The sequence below is a fragment of the Capra hircus genome, chromosome 7, assembly GCF_001704415.2.
Source record: "Capra hircus breed San Clemente chromosome 7, ASM170441v1, whole genome shotgun sequence".
In the NCBI taxonomy this organism is placed as follows: domain Eukaryota; kingdom Metazoa; phylum Chordata; class Mammalia; order Artiodactyla; family Bovidae; genus Capra; species Capra hircus.
Genome location: NC_030814.1, coordinates 29,897,741 through 29,921,635, shown reverse-complemented (window position 1 = coordinate 29,921,635; position 23,895 = coordinate 29,897,741). Strand labels below are relative to the sequence as shown.

Here is a 23,895-nt window from a genome sequence, read left to right as displayed (position 1 = left end):
GCTTTTGAACTGTGGTGTTGGAGAAGACTCTTGAGCGTCCCTTGGACTGCAAGGAGATCAAACCAGTCAATTCTAAAGGAGATCAGTCCTGAATATTCACTGGAAGGACTGATGCTGAAGCCGAAGCTCCGACACTTTGGCCACCTGATGTGGAGAACTGACTCCCTAGAGAAGACCCTGATGCTGGGATAGGTTGAAGGAGAGAGGAGAAGGGGACGACGATGAGATGGTTGGATGGCATCACCGACTTGATGCACATGAGTTTGAGTAGGCTCAGGGAGTGGGTGATGGACAGGGAGGCCTGGCATGCTGCAGTCAATGGGGTCGCAAAGAGTCGGACCCAGCTGAGTGACTGAACTGAACTGAATGTGCATCACATTCTTAATTGTGTCTGCTAACCTGCATTTCCTATGATCCTTCCTCTCTCCGTAAATGGCACCATAATCTGCATATATTCTTAAACCAGTAATCTGGGAGTCATCTATTCTTTGTTTTTTGTTTTTTCTTGTATCTACTCTATTGGACATTATAATTCTATTCTAAAATACATTTTGAATTAGTCCACGTCTCTCCATCTCTTTTGTCTTCACCCTAGTCCAAGCCACCATGATCTGTTACCCTTACTACATAGCTTCCATTCTTATTCTTAAAAGAAACCATCAGGAACATAATTTACATGGAGCCTGAGACTCTTGACACTGCCGTTTAGCGATTTGTTTTTCTACCCCTACGAAATGAATGGAGTTAATAAATGGAGAAACTGACTATTACTTTTAAAGAATTTCAAAGCCTATGTATTCTTTTACAACAACACTGATAGACAAGATGGAATGCCTGCATATGTTATACTAAATACCACTTTGCTGAGAAATCATGTTTGTGTGACTAATAAAATTAGCCAGAAGCTTGACCTATTTCATGTTAAATATAGCTCTCTTTAACTTTTTTTGAGAAACTGCCAAGCTTTTCTGAAGCAGCTGAGTGGGTTCTTATATTTTCACCAGCAAAGTGAATGATGTTTCCAATTTCCGCATGTCCTTGTCAGCATTAGTTATTGTCTGTCTTTTTCATCATAGTCGTCCTAGCATTTGTGAGTTGGTATCTCATTGTAGTTTAGATTTGCATTTCCCTGAAGATTAATGATGTTGAGCATCTCTTCATGCACTTATTGGAAAATCACCTGTATGTGCAGCTGAGCAACTTTTTCAGCCTATTTCCTGCCTGTAGAAATTGGAGAGTTCATAGACTTCTTTTCAAAGCCCTTCAAGTTAGGCTTAAGCAGTATGTAAACTGAGAACTTCCAGATGTACCAGCTGGGTTTAGAAAAGGCAGAGGAACCAGAGATCAAATTGCCAACATTCCTTGGATTATAGAGAAACCAAAGGATTTCCAGAAAAAACATCTACTTCTGCTTCATTGACTACATTAAATCCTTTGATGGTGTAGATCACAACAAACTGGAAAATTCTGAAAGAGATGGGAATACCAGACCACCTTACCTGCCTCCTGAGAAACCTGTATGCGGGTCAAGAAGCAACAGTTAGAACCTGTCATGGAACAACAGACCGGTTCCACATTGGGAAAGGAGTATGTCAAGGCTGTATATTGTCACCCTGCTTATTTAACTTCCATGCAGAGTACATCATGTGAAATGCCAGGCTGGATAAATCACAAGCTGGAATCAAGATTGGCAGCAGAAATAACAACAACCAGATATGCAGCTCATACGACTCTAATTGCAGAAAACAAAGAGGAATGAGAAAACCTCTTGATAAGGGTGAAAGAGGAGAGTGAAAAAGCTGGTAGAACTCAACATTTGAAAAACTAAAATCATGGCAACCAGTCCCATCACTTCATGGTAAATAGAAGAGGAAAAAGTGGAAGCAGTGACAGATTTTATTTTCTTGGGCTCCAAAATCACTGCAGATGGTGATCGCAGCGATGAAATTAAAAGGTGCTTACTTCTTGAAAGGAAAGCTGTGCCAAACCTAGACAGTGTATTAAAAAGCAGAGACATCACTTTACTGACAAAAGTCCGTCTAGTCAAAGCTATGGTTTTTCCCGTAGTCATGTATGGATGTGAGAGTCCACCGTAAAGAAGACTGAGTACTAAAGAATTGATGCTTTTGAACTGTGGTGTTGGAGAAGACTCTTGAGAGTCCCTTGGACTGGAAGGAGATCAAACCAGTCAATCTTAAAGGAAATAGTCCTGAATATTCATTGGAAGGACTGATGCTGAAGCTGAAGCTCCAATACTTTGGCCACCTGATGCGAAGAGCTGACTCATTAGAAAAGACTTTGATTCTGGGAAAGGTTGAAGGCAAAAGAAGGGAGTGGCAAAGGATGAGATGGTTAGATGGCATCACTGACTCAATGGACATGAATTTGAGCAAACTCCAGGCGATAGTGGAGGACAGAGGAGCCTGGCATGCTGCAGTTGATGGGGTTGCAAAGAGTCAGACATGGCTCAGCAACTGAACAACAGCAACAACAGACCTCTTTTCATTTTAACTCTCTCTCTTTGTTCAGGTCCAAGTCTATAACAGCTCTATTAAAAATGTACTGGGATTTTTATATATCAAGTTATAAACCATCCCTTTAGTCAAAAGCCTTACTGCCAAATCACTTTGAGGCAGGTCTCTCTCTGCTTTGGTTTGCTAGTTAGAGTGCTATGGGATAACACCCTTAAGATTCTATAAGTTCTTTTATCTAGCTGTATTGGTATCCGAGGCTCCATATTTCTTAGGTCTTAATAAAGTGTCCTATCGTTGTATCCTTGATTTGGCCTTGAACCTGAGGCTATAGTTTCCTAGCAGCATCCTGGACTTGACTTTTGGACTGAGGCTTTCTCTTCCTTTGAGAATCTTTCGCCAGATGGAGAGAGTGGTTTTATTTTCTAACTCACACGAGTTCTGAGCTGGAAATATTTCCTCTTTATGCTGCTTAAAATCTAAACAGCTAATTATTTGACTCAGCTCCTTCTTCCCATCCTTTATCATAGGAACTAAAAGAAGCCAATTAACGCTTTCAACATTCTGCCTGGAAACCTCCTTAGCTAAATCCACAAATTCATTAGGTATCCTATCTATCTTCCACCAGTTGCTACAAGTGCCAGTGTTGCCAGAAGTTTCACCATGATGTAAAAATAATTTTCTCGCTGCTCTTCCAACCTCTGTTAACAGTGCCCTTCTAGAATCTGCTGGATCCCAAAGCCAGTGTCACACATTTCAGTGCCCCGTTCCAGATAACTATTTCTGCATGTTTTCTATTACTGTGTAATAAATTACCTCCCAAACTTAGTGGCTTCAAATAACAGTGACTTATTTTTGCTGATTTTGTGGGTCAGATAGTGGTTCTTCTCTTCCATGTGGAATAGGATGAGGACATGTTGCTGCACTTGGCTGTTGCTCAGCTGGGCCTGGAAATTTTGCAGTGGCCTCACTCACGTGTCAGAGACCTAATGCTGTCTGTCAGGCATGAAGCCTTAGTTTTCTTCTATGTAACTTCTCTCTCTGTGTGTGTGGTTTCTGAGTCTTCAGAATTCTTACCTGAACTTCTTTACGTGGTAACTGGCTTTCCAGAGGACAGAAGCAGAAGCTGCCAGACCTTTTAAGAGCTAAGCCTAGAACTGACAGTTTTGTTTCCACTTTCTTTTGTTGGTCAAAGCAAGTCACAAAACCAACCCAGACTCAAGGGGAAGAGAAAGAGATGAGAAGATAGATAGCAGGAATTGTTGTCAGACATCTTTGAAGTTAGTCCACCAAAGCCTGCTAAGTCACACTAGGTGACTAGTGAAGCTTCTTACCCATTCCAGGGATGTGTGCTTTTACATAGTAGCTAAGCTTTGGGTCAAAGAATTGAATCTATAGCATAGAGTTTCAAACATAAACAATAAACATCTGTAGTTTCTAATTTCAGGAAGGAGAAGATAAAAGTACTATTTGTGTTCTCAGAAGCTTCAACAAATACTTACGAAGCCTCCTCTTGTTTACTCACTTTGCTGTGTACTGGGAAGAAATTAAATATTAGGACAACAGTTTGAGTGTGACCTAGGCAAAGATATTTAACTCCTAACCACCTGTTTGCTCATGACTAACAAACAAGGGCAACGGAAAGATATTTAACTCCTAACCACCTGTTTGCTCATGACTAACAAACAAGGGCAACGTGCAAGGCCTGACATAGTACCTGGCACTTAGTTATTTCTCAGTAAATATTATTTTCTTTCCTCCTCTTTATCTTCCTCAAAAGGATACTGGACATGCCGTCTGCTGTAGTCTCTATTAACACTAACATAGATTCTTTTATGTGGACAGGTACTGCTCATATGATAGAGGCCGATGTCATTCTTCCAAGTGAGGGATCAGAACATGGCCAGCCAATCATGGCCCATCCTCCAGAAATAAACAGTGATAATACATTACAGGAATGGCTGGCTGAAGTTATTAAAAGCAATAAAGGCATAAAGCTGGATTTTAAGAGGTATTTGTACAAACATGTTCAGTCTCCTGGTTGTTATAGAATAACAATAAGGGGAAAAAAATCAGTAACTTCATATATTTGTACCTAAGTAACTTTATACTTTATCTAAACTGAAAATGGAATTGCAAATTAATATTTTTCAGGAATGGACCAAAGATCCAGAGTTTTCTGCTAATATTGTTTCTTGGGAACGTTTTGAGGTTAAACTTAAGTTAATTTTTATAAAGGAATTTATCATAACTGACCATTGTAATAATAGAATGGTAAATTTTTTTTCAATGTGAATAACTCCCAATACCTTTTAAAATTTTTAATTGGAGGATAATTCCTTTACAATGTTGTGTTAGTTTCTGCTGTACAATGAAGTGAATAAGCTGTATGTGTGTGTGTGTGTATATATGTATATATCCCCTCTCTCTTGAACTTTCCTGTCCCCCACCATCCCACTCTTCTAGGTCATCACAGGGCACCGAGCTGAGCTCCCTGTGTTACACAGCAGCTTCCCATTAGCTATCTGTTTTGCACATAGTATTGTATATATTTCAGTGTTACTCTCTCAATTTGTCTCACCCTCTTCTTCCCCCACTATGTCCACAAATCCACTTGAAAGAAAGTGGAGTTGCTCAGTCGTGTCCGACTCTTTTCGACCCCATGGACTGTAGCTCGCCAGGTTTCTCCGTCCGTGGGGTTTTCCAGGCAAGAGTACTGGAGTGGGTTGCCATTTCCTTCTCCAGAGGATCTTCCCGACCCAGGGATGGAACCCAAGTCTCCTCCTTTATAGGCAGAGGCTTCACCGTCTGAGCCACCAGGGAAGTCATTGAGCAATACAAGTTCACAAGTCCAGAGAACAATACATTTAAGATGCTACTTTCACTAAGAAGTAATCTGAGACAGAGTTGGCAGTAGTTGGGTTAGTTAATACATTTCCTACTTGATTTGTGTTATTATATTTGGGAAATTATTTAGAATTCTTTAATTACTGAAGAGTTTCTTAAAAATAATGTTTTAGAAACATTGATAATGAAGAGAGCAAGATTAAGTATCATTTCCTTCTCCATGACTATCACGAAAAGTTTTACTTTTGTGGTATTTTGGCAGTGTAAAAATTATAGGTAGAGCCAGGGATTTATTGTGACACCATAAAAGCTCTTCATGAGACCTATGAAGGCAACTGCTATGAGAATCTAGGATGTGTGGTAAACTTACTTTATCTTTGAACAGTATTTTAAAATTGAATCACCTCAAGAAATGAATAAGGATTGGAAATCTTATTCATAGGATTTTAAAAAACCTAATAAGTATTTAATAATTAATGCTCAGCGAGCAAAACTTTAGATCTCCTTGCCTTTTCATTTGTTGTGGGGCTAAATATACTAGTAAACCTCTTTATACCATGAATGAAAGCTATTATAAGATCTTAAAGCTTTTAGAATGGTGAATAGTCCAACTCCATTTTATTGACAAAGGAACTTAGTCCAAAAGAGGTTATGTGACAACAGCTAAACTTGAGAGCTGAGCTAGGACCAGATTCCGGGTTTCCTAGAGCCAGTCCAGTGTTCCTTTGATGGTGGTTTAGTCACTCAGTTGTGTCTGACTCTTCGCAACCCCATGAACCATAGCCCACCAGGCTCCTCTGTCCATGGAATTTCCCAGGCAAGAATGCTGGAGTGGGTTGCCATTTCCTTCTCTAAGGGATTCCCAACCCAGGGATTGAACCAGCATCTCCTGCATTGCAGGTGGTCTCCTACATTACAAGTGGATTCTTTGCCAACTGAGCCACCAAGGACCATGAAATAAAGTATTTAATCCTTAATGCTTGGCGAGCAAAACTTTAGATCGCCTTGTCTTTTCACATGCTCAGTTTTCTTTTTTTTTTTTAATGTTTACCATTGCCTATAGACTTGTTCTCTATGAAATATATTCTTTGACTCCTCACCAGTCAGATCAGCTCATTCATTCCTAAATGCTAGCAGTCACCAGTAAAAGGCTGTGCCATTAGAAAAAGACTGCATGTTTTTTGATCATACATATTTGAAGGGAAATGAATTTAACTAACAATTATGTAAATACATACTGTGTGTCAGACACAGTTCTAAGAGTAAGAGCGTGCTCAGTCACTCAGTTCTGTCTGATTCATTGTGATCCTAGGGACCGTAGTCCGCCAGGCTCCTCTGTCCATGGGATTTTTCCAGGTGAGAACACTGGAGTGGTTGCCATTTCTTCTCCCATGGTCTAAGAGCATTGAATGTTAATTCGTTTAATCTTTACAACAATCCTAAGAAATAGGTTCTTCCTATTCTCATCTTCCAGAAAAAGGAACAAAGAAATTTATAGATTAATTGGGAGAGAATTGTTATTTTAAATATTTATGCAGTGAGTCTTCCAGGCTAGGAATATAATATATTATTCTTTGTAGTAAACATTGTATTTTGCTGTTGGGCAAAAGTTTATCCTCAGTCTTTTTTTTTTCCTCCTCAAATATGGCATTTCCTCCACATTTACTCTTCCAGAAGAATTTTGTAATTATTTTGTAAAGTTTCAGAAATTAAAACTTAATTTTTTCCTAAGTAAGATTTTGTGTTTTTCTTAATATAGGTTTTGTTTTTCTTAATGGAAAGGGAAAGTGGTGGTACTATACTCTTTTGTATTAGTGATAATTAAAACATTTACCTGTGAAAGAATATTAAAATATTAATAGTTAAATATTAAGTTATAATATTTCATTAATAATTAATGGTTAATAATTAAAATATTAAATAGTTAAATATTAAAAATATTAAAAAGTATATTAAAATCTTACTTCATTATGTTCTGTGTCATAGGTCTTTATGTCTAACTGTGCAGTGCTTTGCACGTGGTAGACACCTAATATATGCTGTTGCAATGTCAGTTTGGGGGAGAATGTGTTGAGACTAGATATCAGATGGTGAGCCATCATTGAACAGCCTAATGTCAGTTTACTAAATTGAGAAAGGCTAAGAAGCTTCCTGTTGAATATAAACGGGAAGTTAGTGATTAACCCAACTCCACAGACACCAGATTTCTTAAGAAAGCAGAATCGTTTCTAGAAAAGGAGAGGAGGTCAGCTGTGAAACATGTGTGGCTTAGTTTAAGGTTTCCTTCTACTCCACTTCCGAAGAGCAGAACCCCACCGGCACTTAGCTGCTGCTGTGGGACTTGCAGACGAGCCAGCTTTGGAGTAATAGGTATAAGTTGCCTAAGTACCTTGTAATAGGTACAGTTCCCTAAAAATGAGGGAATTTTGTAGGAAGTACAGTTGGCCAGATCTCAGAATTGTGGTTTTTAACACAGCGTTGATATCATTCAAGGCAGAAAGCATTTGAGACAGAAATGACAGCATCTATATTAGAATCTGTTAAGGTCCTGCATTAGAGTTTATTAATCCACTTTAATCTAGGGCCCGAATTTCAGGGGTATAAGAATGAGAAAAAAAGCAGCTTATTACATGGGAGCAGAGTCAAAGAGAGGCTGATTTCCTCTGGTTTTAGTGAACAGTATCCTTGCTCACTAATAAATATGACCCTATAGAAGCAGAAGAGATCAAGAAGAGATGGAAAGAATACACAGAACTGTACAAAAAAAGAGTTTAATGACCCAGCTAATGACGATGGTGTAGTCTCTCACTCAGAGCCAAACATTGTGGAGTATAAAATCACTTAGGAAGTGCTGCTGCCAATAAAGTCAGTGGAGATGATGGAATCCCTGCAGAGCTATTTAAAATCGTAAAAGATGATGCTATGAAAGTGCTGCTCTCAATATGTCAGCAAATTTGGAAAACCCAGCAGTGGCCGCAGGACTGGAAAATGTCAGTCCTCGTCCCAATTCCAAAGAAGGGTAGTACTAAAGAATGTTCAAACCACCAGACAGTTGCACTCATCTCCCATGCTAGTAAGGCTATGCTCAAAATCCTCCAAGCTAGGCTCCAGCATTACATGAACTGAGAGCTTCCAATGTCCAAACTGGGTTTAGCAAAGACAGAGGAACCAGAGATCAAATTGCCAACATTGCCTGGATCACAGAGAAAGCAAGGGAATTCCAGAAAAATATCTATCTCTGTTTCATTGACTATGCTAAAGTCTTTGACTGTGTGTATCATAACAAACTGTGAAAAACTCTTAGAGAGATGGGAATACCAGACCATCTTACTTGTCTCCTGGGAAACCTGTATGTGGGTCAAGAAGCAAAGTTAGAACCCTGTATGGAACAACTGAGTAGTTCGGGATTGAGAAAAGAGTACGAAAAGGCTGTTTATTGTCTCCCTGTTTGTTTAACTTATACACAGAGCACATTATGCAAAATGCCAGGCTGGATGAGTTACAAGCTGGAATTGAGATTGCTGGGAGAAATATCAACAACTTCAGATATGCTGATGATACCACTCTAATGGCAGAAAGCGAAGAGGAATTCTTAAAAGAGTCTCCTGATGAGGGTGAAGGAGGAGAGTGAAAAAGCCAACTTAAAACTAAATATTAAAAAAACAAAGATCCTGGCATCCAGTCCTTTCACTTCATGGCAAATGGAAGGGAAAAGGTGGAAGCAGTGATAGATTTTTTTTCTTCTTGGGCTCTAAAATCACTGTGGATGATAACTACAGCCATGAAATTAGAAGACGATTGCTTCTTGGCAGGAAAGCTATGACAAACCTAAAACAGTGTGTGAAAAAGCAAAGACCAAAAAAAAAAAGCAAAGACATCACTTTGCTGACAAAGGCCATATAGTCAAGGCTGTGATCTTTCTAGTAGTCATGTACGGATTTGAGAGCTGAACTATAAAGAAGACAGAGCGCCGAAGAATTGATGCTTTTGAACTGTGGTGCTGGAGAAGACTCTTAAGAATCCCTTGGAAAGCAAGGAGATCAAACCAGTCAATTTTTAAATTATTATTTATTATTATTATTTTTTTACTTTACAATATTGTATTGGTTTTGCCATACATCAACATGAATCCACCACGGGTGTACACGTGTTCCCAATCCTGAAGCCCCCTCCCACCTCCCTCCGTGTACCATCCCTCTGGGTCATCCCAGTGCACCAGCCCCAAGCATCCTGTATCCTGCATCGAACCATGATATTATACATGTTTCAATGTGGCATACACACCGAGGAAACCAGAATTGAAAGAGACACGTGTACCCCAATGTTCATCACAGCACTGTTTATAATAGCCAGGACATGGAAGCAACCTAGATGTCCATCAGCAGATGAATGGATAAGAAAGCTGTGGTACATATACACAATGGAGTATTACTCAGCCATTAAAACCAGTCAATTTTAAAGGAAATCAACCCTGAATACTCTTTGGAAGAACTGATGCTGAAGCTGAAGCTCCAATACTCTGGTCATCTGATGTGAACAGCTGGCTTGTTGGAAAAGAACCTGACGCTGGGAAAGACTGCAAAGGCAGGAAAAGAGGGCAACAGAGGATGAAATGGTTGGATGGCATCACTGATGCAATCGACATGAACTTGGGCAACCTCCGGGAGATGGTGAGGGATAGGGAAGCCTGCTGTGCTGCAGTCCATGGGGTTGCAAAGAGTCAGACATGACTGGCGACTGAACACGATGAACAATGATGACATTATCAGTTTCTGCTCATAAAGTAGGAAGCCCAAAAGGAGTGAGGAAAGAGTGGTGGAAGCATAGGCAGAAGGACTCCAGTCCATTAAGAGGAAAAGTTGAAGACTGACAAGGGGTGCTGCATGTTCTCCCTCCCAATATCCACCTCCCAGACTCTTAGTTCCCCCAATCATTGTGTTCCTTAAAAGCTAATTTTCTGAGAAATATGCATAGGCCTCAAAGATTCAGAAGTGATTCAAGATTGCATGTACTGTAGTTTTCCAATAAAGTTTGTTTGTATTTTTTAAAAGTAAAAATTATATTGGCGGTTCAAAGCCTTATTATTTCAAAATGTATTCATCCAAGAAGATGTCAGGAAGTAAAAGGAGTGAAGTTGCTTTTTAGTTTAAAAGTAACTAAAATATAGTTGTCTTGAGTTCTCAGAAAAGATGTTTACAGTAGAGGAGAAAAATGAAGTTTATAAAAGCTTTAAGGAAATGTTTTAATTTTACATTTTGCAGTCATTTTTAGAAATGTGTTTGTGCATCCAGACTCTCACAAGAATACATGCAGGGAAAGAGGCTCTTTTTCCCAAGGTCATTAGCCAGTGTTAGAGACATAGTGTCTGAGTGCACTTTGGGTATTTTCATAAACTGGAATTTGCAGGTTGTGAGTATGTTTAATTTTTCAATCCTATTTATACATTCTTTGATGAGTGAATGTTTGTGTCTTTTCTTAAATTGTTTTTATACTGAGTGATCATAATACAGGGTTTTGAAACTTCTATCAACAGGTAGTGGCATTATTCATACATTTATAGAACCTTTTAAGTACCTTCATGAATAATAAGTATAAATCAATATTTTAAGATATGGCACATGTTAACTTTCCCCTCTGGTGATATCTAATCTTTGATTTTATTTAATTCAAGCATTATGATGTTATACATTTATTATGAATTTGAGAATGTTAAAGCCACTAGTCTAAAAGAACCTTTTACTTTTACTTTAAGAATGTATCTCATTGACAACAAATTGTTTTTAGTTTGGCAGCTGTAGAACCATCCATGATGCTCTTGGAAAATGTCAAGAGGTATCTGAAGCGTCCAGTGTGGATTAATGCTGATGTTCTTCCTGGTCCAAATGGAAATAGCAGAGCAGTGGATGTAAAGCCTTTTATAGACACTGTGACATCCTTCTTTCCAGATGTGACATTTTCCCTGGGTTGGACAACAGGATGGCATCCTGAGAAAGTCAATGAAGGTGATAATTTAAAATATGTCTTCCTTTTATACATTCAGATATAAAAATAATACCTTTAATACAAAACCAAAACCATGTTCCGTAAATCCAAGAGCCTAATGGAGAGAAAGATCTGGCCCTAAAGATGTGTGTATGACTCTTCCTTCTGTTATTTCAGATCGATCTCGTTCACTGGTGACATTTTGTCACCAGGCTCCCACAGAAAATATTTATTTGCAAGGTCTAGAATAACCAAAGCTGCTTCTATACATACTTTAAGCAAATTCTGAGTTGGTCTCTTTGTACTTGTAGAGCATTCTATACTCTTTTTTTTCTTTTATTTTGAAGCAAACTATGTTGGATGAAAGATAAAGAAGTGGTAATAAAATCTTTTTAAGTGATGTAAGGCCAGAAGTAGGGGATGTGTGGTTGAAGAGCATAGATTCTGCTCCCTTGATATTAGACGGTCCTCGAAATGTGGACTACTAGAAAAGAAGCTTGGTGCCCTCACGCCCTCTAGCTAGACAGAGGGTGTGGGAGGCCACGAGACTTTCCTCTCAGGGAAATTTCTTCTTTTTCTTCATGTACTCTTTTCGATGGACCTGATATTCAGCTTCTTTTTCCTGGGTGAAACTTATTACGCTATATGGATTCATCTTTTTCTTCATACATCCCTATTTAATGATTGTCCAGTAAAATCACTAATTAGGGATCCTAAATCAGGGATCCAGTAAAATCAGATGCTCTGGGACACCTGAACACATGGTAAAAATAATTAACCAAGAAGATATTTAGAGTTTATGGAAATGTTAGCCTTTATCTTGTGTTTAGGGCGTTTTAAAATTTACTTATTTGCTATTACTGTCTTTAGATGTAAAGTTTTAAAATCTAACATGAGATCAGAGTAACTGCTATCTGGTTGCGTAGTGACATTTAGGGATTATAACAATTGATAACAATTGGGCCAACAATTGATATAATCGAGAGAAAAACAGTATACTTTAAATTTGTTCTATTTTAATTTTCTAATCATTTTATTCGTGTCAGTAAAGGATATAGCCTATAATTCAAAGTGTTTAAAGAAGGTAAACTAGAAACGATTTAATAGCTTCCATACTGCTTCTGATCTCTTTTTAGTCACAGTTTAGTCTAACTCTGACTTTAATCTCAGGCTTGAACTGAATTAAACCATGTCTGGGTCTTTAAGTCATGTTGGTGTTGAATGTTTCCAGGCTACTTTTCCCCTGCTGGCTGATGGTCATTACCACCATGTGTTTTATCTTCCCTTACTTCTTATGCTACAAATTTTAGGAAAGAGAGTTTATGTTTGTAGTAATATAAGTAATAGCTTATGTTAGCAGCCCCTTTTTCTAATTAAAAAGATACAATTTTCTATATTTTAAAAGAAAACAGACCTTTCCCTTCTTTCATGAGGAATTTAGCTGCTATAGGCTTTTAGTAAATTGTTCCTTTACAGACCAATACTTTTTCAACCTACTTTTGATAGAGTTTAGGGGTTATTTTTTAAATATACATTTTTTTTCTGAAGCTGTTTATAAATAGGCAGATATATTTTCCACAATGTCTAAACTTGATTTAAAACAGAAAACAGACATATAAAAGCCAATTCAAATACTATTTCTATTTTAGATAAAATGTGTAAGTAATTTGGACTAGCCCCCACTTTTATAAAAAAATTGAAGTTAATTATTACCTAAATAGCTCGTAAGTACCTAGCAACCATCTTTTTCCTGGAAAAGAAAGCTTAACACAAGTGGAAAATCTAAGTTTATAGAGTATATGAATGATGCAGAGCCTTAGAATTTTAAATTATATATATATAGTGCCAACATTTCCTTTTTTGTACTTGATAGATTAATCAATTCTTTTCTAAGGTTTCAATTTTTTTGCTTGATTTGCTCTCGTTCACTTGTGACATGACTTTAGATGTAATTTTTTTATCTGCATCCCACTCAAAATATTTTCCTGCATTAAGTGGTATACTACTCTCTCTGAATCCAAATGGAAATTTTAATGAATTACCTATGAATTTACATATTTCATATATAATTTAATTTTTATCCTTTCCTGGTGGCTCAGATGGTAAAGCGTCTGCCTGCAATGCAGGAGACCCGGATTTGATCCCTGGGTTGGGAAGATCCCCTGGAGAAGGAAGTGGCAACCCACTCCAGTATTCTTGCCTGGAAAATCCCATGGTCGGAGGAACCTGATAGGTTACAGTCCATGGACTTTTTCTGAATCCAAATGGAAATTTTAGTGAATTACCTATGAAGTTACATATTCATATATAATTTAATTTTTACTTAATTGACTTTTTAGGATTCTGGTGAGAAAAGTTAAATTTCTTTCTTTTCACTTCAGGTTACAGTTGGACAATGGTGAAAGAGATGGAATATATATGTAATGAGCTAAATCAACCTGTAACATTTCCTGTCAGAGCAGCATTAGTCAGGCAGTCTTGTTCTCAGTTACTTTGGCTGTTGAAGCAATCACACAGGTATGTGTAAGTTTGACAGTGTAGTGTGTACATGTGAGTGTGTGTGAAAGATGAAAACTGATCATACAGACAGTGTGTGTGAGAGAGAGACAGAAGATGGACGCTGATTCTTGTCAGTGCTCAGACTTCCTCCCTGGAATGAAGCTCCTTGATGAATCTTAATATCAGGTCTTTCACCTCTATTCCACACGAAACCTTTTGCCCATAATAGGTACCTAGTTTGTCATTTTTTTCAATATACTACACATTCACAAAAAGTTATAAGTGGATACAATAATTTCCCTTTGAATTCTGTCATAATTCTGAGTCTTTTCCACATAAAAATTTTGTTATTTTAAAAATTAATTTTTTTTGGCTGTGCAGCTTGTGAGATCTTAGTTCCCTAACCAGAGATTGAATCTGTACCCTCGGCAGTGAAAGTACCAAGTCCTAACCACTGGACTGCCAAGGAATCCCCCAAATTTTGTTATTTTATCCTGTCATAAAAATTTGTTGGACCATGTATTAAATATTATAAAGCTACAGATAGTGAAACAGTTTTGATACTATGTTTTTTAATAGGCTAGTCAATAGGACAGCAGGGAAAGCCCAGAAATAAACTCAGCTCTGTCATGGAACTTAGGATAGGAAAAGGCTGGTATTTCAGATCACTGGTGCAAAAGTTCAATAACTTGTACTGGGACAGGCAACACTGTAGGAAAAACAAAGTAAATGACCTTCCTTAGTCTTCCTCCAAAATAAATTCCAGATGAATTAAAGACTTGAATGCCAAACAATAAATGCATAAAGAAAACACAATTGATGATATTTTTTTTGTATATATAGTTTCAGAATGGAGAAGACCCTTCTTGTAAGGCACAAAACTCAGAAGCAATAAAAGGAAATTTTGATACATTTGAATACATAGAAATTAAAAGATTCTGGTAAAACTGCCCTCAACACATATGTTACATGGTTGTAAACAATTCTAACAAGCAAATAATTATCACAAATCATCCAGAAAAGGACCCAGTTTGATAATTCACTATATTTTAGAGAGTAAGAGAAGCATATACCCAAATATTAGAGAAATATCCATATTCCTGTGGGTAGAGTTTTTACTAAATGCTTTTTCAGTTTTTATGAAAATAACCCTATTTTCTCACATTATATATTAATAAAATAAATTATATTAGCATTTTATATATTGAATCATCCACACATCCCTCTTGAGATTTATCATGCTTTTATAGTCTGCTGAATTTTATTGCTAATATTTTAGTTAGAATTTCAGCATTTTAAAGTGAGATTGGTCTGTAGTTTTTTCTTTCTCAGTTTTGGGTATCAGTATCATGGGCATTTCATTAGAAAAAAACTAAGGACCTTTCTTTCTTTTTACATTTCCTAAGATGTTAAAAATAACATTCAAATAGCCTGTACTTGAGTTTGAATAAACTCAGTGTTGAAACCAACCTGGTGCTTAGTGTTAGAGGCTCAGTTGTGTCTGACTCTTTGTGACCCCATGGATAGTAGCCCACCAGGCTCCTCTGTCCATGAAATTCTCCAGGCAAGAATACTGGAGAGGGTTGCCATTCCCTTCTCCAGGGTATCTTCCCAACCCAGGGATCAAACCTGGGTTTCCAGCATTGCAGGCGGATTCTTCACCATCTGAGCCACCAAAGAATATAAATATAATTTTTATTTTATTTTTCATCGACTGTTTTAAGGGTGACTAACAGTTAGAACTGGACATGGAACAACAGACTGGTTCCAAATAGGAAAAGGAGTACGTCAAGGCTGTATATTGTCACCCTGCTTATTTAACTTATATGCAGAGTACATCATGAGAAACGCTGGACTGGAAGAAACACAAGCTGGAATCAAGATTGCTGGGAGAAATATCAATAACCTCAGATATGCAGATGACACCACCCTTATGGCAGAAAGTGAAGAGGAACTAAAAAGCCTCTTGAAGAAAGTAAAAGAGAGTGAAAAAGTTGGCTTAAAGCTCAACATTCAGAAAATGAAGATCATGGCATCTGGTCCCATCACTCCATGGGAAATAGATGGAGAAACAGCGGAAACAGTGTCAGACTTTATTTTTGGGGGCTCCAAGATCACTGCAGATGGTGATTGCAGCCATGAAATTAAAAGATGCTTACTCCTTGGAAGAAAAGTTATGCCCAACCTAGATAGCATGTTCAAAAGCAGAGACATTACTTTGCTGACTAAGGTCCGTCTAGTCAAGGCTATGGTTTTTCCTGTGGTCATGTATGGATGCGAGAGTTGGTCTGTGAAGAAGGCTGAGTGGCAAAGAATTGATGCTTTTGAACTGCGGTGTTGGAGAAGACTCTTGAGAGTCCCTTGGACTGCAAGGAGATCCAACCAGTCCATTCTGAAGGAGATCAACCCTGGGATTTCTTTGGAAGGAATGATGCTAAAGCTGAAACTCCAGTACTTTGGCCACCTCATGCAAAGAGTTGACTCATTGGAAAAGACTCTGATGCTGGCAGGGATTGGGGGCAGGAGAAGAAGGGGACGACCGAGGATGAGATGGCTGGATGGCATCACTGACTCGATGGACGTGAGTCTGAGTGAACTCCGGGAGTTGGTGATGGACAGGGAGGCCTGGCGTGCTGCGGTTCATGGGGTCGCAAAGAGTCGGACACAACTGAGCGACTGAACTGAACTGAACTGTCATAAAAATAATATTAAGCCTACACAGAAGTTGCAACATCTCCTTTACCCATGTTCCCAAATTGTTTATCCATTCTTTCTTCCTCTATCCTTCTCTCTCCCCCATCTGCTTTTCTTTCTTTTTTCCTGTTTTTTTTTTTTTCTGTTATGATGTCTCATATCCTGAAGTCCTCCAGTGTAGACTTAACCCACACAAGAATGCACTTCTGTATTTCTACTGTGTAGCCTCCCAACCAGGAAATCAGCATTAAGGCAAAACTGCCCCTGTAGTCTCCAGATCCCATTCAAATTTATCAGCCATTCCAACAATCCTTATTTCCTTGTGGTCTATGAAACTCTCTAAGAACATGCACTGCATTTAGTTTGCATCAGTCTCTTTCAAAATTCTTCCTCAATTTTTCCTTTCCTCTCATACATGTAACAGTCTTAAAGACTACAGGCCCTTTATTATGAAAAATATCCTCAGTCTCAATCAATTCAGTATTTCCTCATGCTAGATCTCAGGTCTTGCATTCTTGGCAAGCTAATCATGTTCTTGTCCCAATTCCCAAATCAGTCACTTCTTCAAGAATCCCTTCTTGATTATAGTAGCAGGTGGTATTTAGAAAGCAAAATCTGGGATTTTAGTATAATCATTGCTCCTAGAGTATCAATGCTTCCAGGACTGTTAGGGATAGAAAAGAATTCTTAAGCAAGACACAAAAATCATTAGCCATAAAGGATATGTCTGAGTAATTTGAACACATTAAAATTTGGAAATTCTTGCCATCAAAAAACACCATGAAGAATATGAACAGGTTAGGCAGAGTTGGGGAATATTTTTGTATATCAAAAGGGCTCTAATCAGAATTTATAATGAATTCTGTATTCTACTGTGTGCACATCAGAGTTCATTTATTATTGAATGATATTTGGATTATTTCATGGTTTTGTCTATTGCAAAAATTGGTGGTGTGAACATTCATATATATATATATATGTACATATACATAAATGTGAGCACACACATACATCCTGGTGCAAATGTGCCTAAAGATTATGTAAGGAAGGAATTTCTGGAAATAGAATTTCTAGGTCATAGGGTGTTCATATTTTCAATTTTAGTGGATACTGCTAAACTGTTTTCCAGAGAAAATGAATAAACTGTGGCTACATGTTTCAACTTGAATACGTTTCACAAAAAATATTCAGCAAAAGATGCAATCCCCAAAATATTACATTCCATATGATTCCACTTATATGAAATTTATTAACAGGCAAAAATTAAACTGTGTTGTTTAGGATGAATATACAGGTGGTAAAGAAGATGGCAACTGAAAAGTCTAGGTTGTGAGAACTCCCGGGGAGAGGTGAGGCTGTGATGGGGCTCTGATATCCAGGTGTCTCCTAAGGTGCTGGCAAGGTTCTTTTCTTGGTTTGTGTTGTGTTACACTGGAGTTCACTTTATAATAATTTGTCAAAATTTACATTTATGCTTTATGCATCTTTTCCTATATGTGTTATTTCACAGTGGAAAGAGCTTTAAAAATGAAACCTGAGAGGTGATTTGAATGAATGCAATTTAAAATACCCTTAGGCAATTTTATTTTTCCTATTTTAGTTTGTATACCATAGTGGGAGGATTAAAAGAGGCAAAATAACACTGGAAAGCTCTTCTTTTAACCTAAATTCATATCTCTCTTTTTATAAGGTTTGTCTCCATGGTGCTTGAATAAAGTAATAAAAATGCCATTTTAGCAAAAATATGTTTTTAGAGTAATTCTTTTTTTTTTTCCTGTGTTCCCCACTGTAGTTTAAAATTCTGTTGGGTTTGTCACATAATACTCTTATGGAGCAAAGGCCAAAGTACTTTCCTTTGTTACATTTCCAGAATGGTGTTATCATCCTTAAGGACAGTAATGTGTCAGTGTAATAACAAGAATATATATATTGGTTAGACAGTTTTCCCATCTTTAGTAGAACAACTGCTTTGGAGATTTTCTTCTGGAATTTGACATGCTTATGAGGAAAATAAATATGAAAATACTTAAGAGATTTGCATTTCTCTAAATTCTAATAAGAACAGTGTAATAGTAATGTCACCGGAAGAAATGAAAATATATGATTTAAGTAGCGTTTGAATTTCTGAGCATATTCTTACATCCATAATCAGTCTGCATATATTATTATTGTTTTTTGACTCCAGAAATAGATCTAGGTTTATTCTCTTTGGCGTTGTTATATCTCACACAGAAACCCCCAGAAGGGATAGCAGGGCCCCTTAGAAGTGGATATGAATGTTGGGAATGTCAGTGACGATTGTATCTCTTCACTGTCCCTTCCAGTCATGCTTTTGACTCTGGCCTGGCTACTGAAGAAACCAGGTTAGAGCTGCGGTTTTGTGTAGGGAACGGATTCCTTGATCAACAACACAATCTCCTCTGTTCTTTTGTCCAAAATTGGGCCTATTCACAGTGCTAACCATTCTGGGTTTCTAAAGTCATATGAGGGTTACCTAATTTAGGCAATAGCGATGTGAATTTTATTCTCTCTAGCCCTTTGATGTTGATGAAGGAATGAAACAGGAAAATACAGTTCCACCAGTGCTAATTAATTTTTCTTCTATGTGAATTTGGGTTAGAGACAAATGAGGGTGACTGTGTTTAGGCTTGTTGGAATTCTTCATCACTGTTTCTTATCCTTCTCTATTAACTATATAATTCTGTTTTGTTTTGATGCAGGTACAGCCTGACCATTTGGACTGGAAAAAATGATAGCTATTCTATTGAAGATTTACTTTTTATTAGAGATCATTTTGACAAAAAACGAGTTTTCTATGACATCTTGGAACCACGAAACCATGAATTTAAACAAGCCATTGGAATCAAAATTAATCTCTAAGATGAAAATTCTGCTAAATTATTTCATGTTTTGCTTTTGCAATCCTTCCTTGTCTGATCTGAATTAATTACCATATAAATTATGATGACTGATTTATGTTCCAGTTCATCAAATCAAAAAATACTTATTGAACGCTTACTCTGTTTAGGCCTCTTTCCTTATAATACTGTACCTACCTACAAGATTTGGAAAGAAGAGATTTCATTGGGCCTCATATAATAATGATTTAGGAAAATGAATCTTTAAAACTATTAATAAAAATATTTTGGTATATTGAAAATAATGGAAAAAATCCACGTGTCATACAGATACTAAATTACATGTTGGTGTTAGCATTACAGAGATTCCATAAAAATATGCCATCCTTTTATTTTCCCTGGAGAACTAATTATTTCAGAGACTACAAAAGAGAAAGAGGGCTTTAAAAACGTTTTTAACTTTCACAGGGTTGAGCAGTTTTGTTATAACAAGATCAAGTCTATTTACTGAAAGCAATGAGGATTAAATTAGGATGTATCTAGAATTTCCTTATTGTTCAGAGCATCCTGACAGCCATATATTAATGTGTTGTTTTGTATTCTTTGTTTTGATCATAGTATCTTATCTAGAGTGAGCAAAATACTATTGGAGAGCAGAATTTTAATCCTGGTAGTCTGTTTTTTAAGATTTTCACCCACATCACCTTGTCCCAGGCCCTTGTTCTGCTACTAGAATTTTAAAAATTATTTCCTCATGACTTCATTCCTCACATTACTCAAAGAAACCCTGGATAATTCTGCTGAAAAAAAAAAAAAAACTTTAAAAACACCTCTTTCTTTATGTCAAATCAAAAACCTCCAGGGGCTTCTTAAATTCAACTTCATTGAATTTTACTCTTTCAATACCCTTCCTAATATAGTCCCACTCTAAAAGTTAATTCAGTGTCCTCAGTACAGTGCTTTGTTTCAAAATTGCTTACACCATCAGTAATCTCCAGATTTTACTTTAACGATTACTTTCAACTGACAGTGTTCGCTAATTGTGTCAGACATTGTCGTTATGTCTCCTTAGCTAGACTATGAAGTCCTTCATGGGGAGAGAACATTCTTAATTGTCTTAACAGTATCTGGCATAGTCCTGAGCAAGGTATTCAGAAAAACGTGTTGCTTCTTTGATTTATTGAAAAGTACTGTAGCAATGAATGTCCTAAGATATGTAATTTGTCTTTTATCAACCATTTCCCCCCAGAGAATAAAATGGTGCTATGCAGAGAAAAGAGCTTGGGTTTTGAATTCAGATAGACTTCCCTTACAGCCCCACTTCTGTCCCTTACTAGCCATGGATTTGAGGAAATATTTAACCTCATTGAATCTTGATTCCTTCCTGTATAAAATGGGGGCAAGGGGGCAGGGTGGAGGATGAGGATTCTCTTGTAGGGTTGTTGTGAAGATTAAGGGAGATTCTTGCAATGGAAGCATGTAGCTCAGTGTTTGTCTCATAGCAAGCGCTCAACAGATAGTCCCTTTTTATTAGACTTACCATGTGATCATACCCATTGTAGATAGATGGCAGTAAGAGATATAACGTGAAACACTGTACACATGCAATACTTAAAGAAAATGATCACATTCTACTTTAAATTTTAGCTACAACTGAATATGCTGCTATTGGTCAAATAGCAACTAGAACTTCACTTTCTATGGTTGTTTGCCAAAAGCAAAAGGTGCAATTTCATAATTATAAAATTATAACAATTGTAGCAAAGAATAACTTTTAAAACTATGGTAAAAAATATTGTTTACATCATAAATGTTCTAAAATGACCCTGCTTAGCTTTCACAAAAAGAGTTGAATTTATAAATGAACTACATTTAAGTTTAAAATAAAATTCATTTGCCCAGATTATTTTTACTATTTATCTGGTCCTCAATAATATTTTTTAAAGTATTAATCTTAAAGCCAAATGCTTTTGTATTGAGAAATTTATCAACTGAGTGTTATTTAGAGTAAGATTTAAAACTATATTTTAAAGTGTTCTCTGGAATAAAAGGGCTTCCCAGGTGACTCCCTGGTAAAGAATCCACCTGCCAATTCAGAAGATGCCAGAAATGCTGGTTTGATCCTTGGGTGGGAAAGATAACCTGGAGGAGAAAATAGCAACCTGCTTCAGCATTCTTACCAAGAAAATCCCACAAAGAGAAGCCTGGTGAGCCACACTCCATGGGGCCCCAAAGAGTTGGACACAAGGGCACACACAGCAGCAGGAATAAAAATTATATAAGAGAATTATAAAATTTACTCTGTTGAAAGTAAAATTTAAATGGATTATGGTCCATATGGAAAAAAAGGATAACGATTCCTCCTTCACGCCCTACACAGATAATAATTTGATTTGGATCTTAGGCCTAAAAGTGAAAGCTAAATCTATAAAGCATTTAGAAGGAATAAAGGAGAATGTTTTCATGACTTAAGGTAATTCTTTCTTTCCTTTTTTAAATTTCAGCTTTACTGAGATAAATTGACACAGAAAATTGTAAGGTATTATTATTAAATATTTGGTAAGTTCACAGACACAAGTAAATGATTTAATAACACCTTTTTTTTCCTCTCCAGATTCTCTGGTTTAATGTATTAAGATCCCATAGCATCCAAATGCCGTTTCTCAAGCCTGCAGAGCAATCCTCTCCCTAGAAAATGGTTTTGTACAAGATCCAATTGTTCAAAAAACCAGAGCTTTTAAAAGAAGTGTGGCTTATGGCCCTGTAACAGTGATTTGATTGCTGAGCAACCAGATGCGTACTTATTTATCCAGTGGGAAATTGTTGCAAGTTATTCAGAACAGGTTGTTCATTTGCTTGTTTGTTGGAGCTAGGATTTTTGATTTTTCCTTGTAACTAAAAAAAACAACAACAACAAAAAACAAAACAAAACCAACAACAACTGAAATACCTAGTGAATATATAGAAAAATGCAATATTTCTCATTTTGAAATTTAAGATGGGAGTCTACCTAGTATGAGCTTACTATCTTATAAGTTCATGAATCAATGCAAGGAACATTGTGTGTTAGAAAGATGAGAATAGTAGTGCTGAAGTACTTTTTAATCTAGAAAATGAGAGTATAATGAATCAGTGAAACCAAGAAGAACTGATCACAGGTCTTGAAGAAGTGGGGCAGCATCCGGGAGCGCTTGGCGGCCTCAGCAGCAGGAGTTCAGGGGCCTTGTTCCAGCGTCCCACCTCAGAGACTCTTCTAGTCTTCACTGTGATTTCCTCTCTGTTCCTCGTACATCTGGACTGCCATGCTTTGGTCCAGAGACCTTAATTTGTTCAGTCACTTGTGTCTTTCATGAGGGAGACATGTACTTCAGGGCTCAGTAGGAACTTGGGTGAGGCCGGTGTGGCAGAGGGAAAAGGGACACCTAATTGATGTTTGATTTCCTGAAGCAGGGCAAATAATTCAGAAATGATTTCTATCCCAAGGCTCTTATCGTCTGGGAGCAAAAGTGAAAGCGAAGTCACTCAGTCATGTCCAATTCTTTGTGACCCCATGGACTGTAGCCTATGAGGTTCCTCCATCCATGGAATTTTCCAGGCAAGAGTACTGGACTGGGTTGCCGTTTCCTTCTCCAGGGGATCTCACTGACCCAAGGATTGAACCCAGGTCTCCAGCATTGCAAGCTGTCTGAGCCACCAGGGAAGCTCGAGCTACAAAGGAAGCCCAGTAGGGGGAGAGAGACTTGTAAATAGTATGTTGAATATTTGCTGTAACTCTTGTAATGGAACTATACTCCAGGTTGTGGCAAGAGACAGCAGTCTGTTCTAATTTGGAGAGAATACTTGAGTTGTGTTTAGTAAGATTCACCATGTAGACAGAGGGAATGGCCTTTCTGACAGAAGCACATGAGCAGAGGAACTCTTAAGGAGGAAAACCTTGTTCAGAAAAGTTTTTGTGGAGGCACTAAGGAGTTTGTTCCTTTTCTATCAAGCTGTAGGAGGCATCATACCATTTTAAGCAGGGATGTGTTATCAGTTTTGAGTGTTACAAAGATGATTCCAATGGCATGAGAAGGAAAAGGAGATGATGCCTTGAATTAAGGTGGAAGCAGAAGGGGATGGGAAGGCTCAAGACATAGAGGAAAGGTTAGGAAGGAAGAACTTTTAAGACTGTAAACTAGTTGACTGAGAAGTATAGGGGAGAAGGAAGAATCTAATAATACATATTTTGGGCTCGTGTAACAGAGGTTCAGGAGGAGCCACTGACCCAAACAGGACAAGACAGACGCTAGATATTGCTATATTTCTCAGTAATTTGTTGACATTGCTACTTGATACCAATTTGGAAAGAAAAATAAAAACCCCATCTTCCTGCCTCTGAACTCACCTCCCATCTATGGTCATACCACACTGAACACACCCAATCTCATCTGAACTCTTCTCCCATTTTGACTTTAGGAAGAATGCTCTTTAATTCAGCTTTCCCAGGTAGCGCTGGTGGTAAAGAATCCATCTGCCAGTGCAAGGATGCAAGAGTGGAGGGTTCA

General features: G+C 37.5%; 1 protein-coding gene across 1 annotated transcript in view; it reads left to right on the top strand.

Annotated features, from left to right (window-relative positions):
* Positions 1-21,257, top strand: part of FAM151B (family with sequence similarity 151 member B) — a 32,710-nt gene extending 11,453 nt beyond the window's left edge. The window contains exons 3-6 of the mRNA XM_005683380.3: positions 4,317-4,482; positions 11,103-11,320; positions 13,682-13,817; positions 19,214-21,257. Of these exons, the coding sequence (XP_005683437.1) occupies positions 4,317-4,482; positions 11,103-11,320; positions 13,682-13,817; positions 19,214-19,373 (680 nt within the window). The 3' untranslated portion in view covers positions 19,374-21,257. The remainder of the gene's footprint in view (positions 1-4,316; positions 4,483-11,102; positions 11,321-13,681; positions 13,818-19,213) is intronic.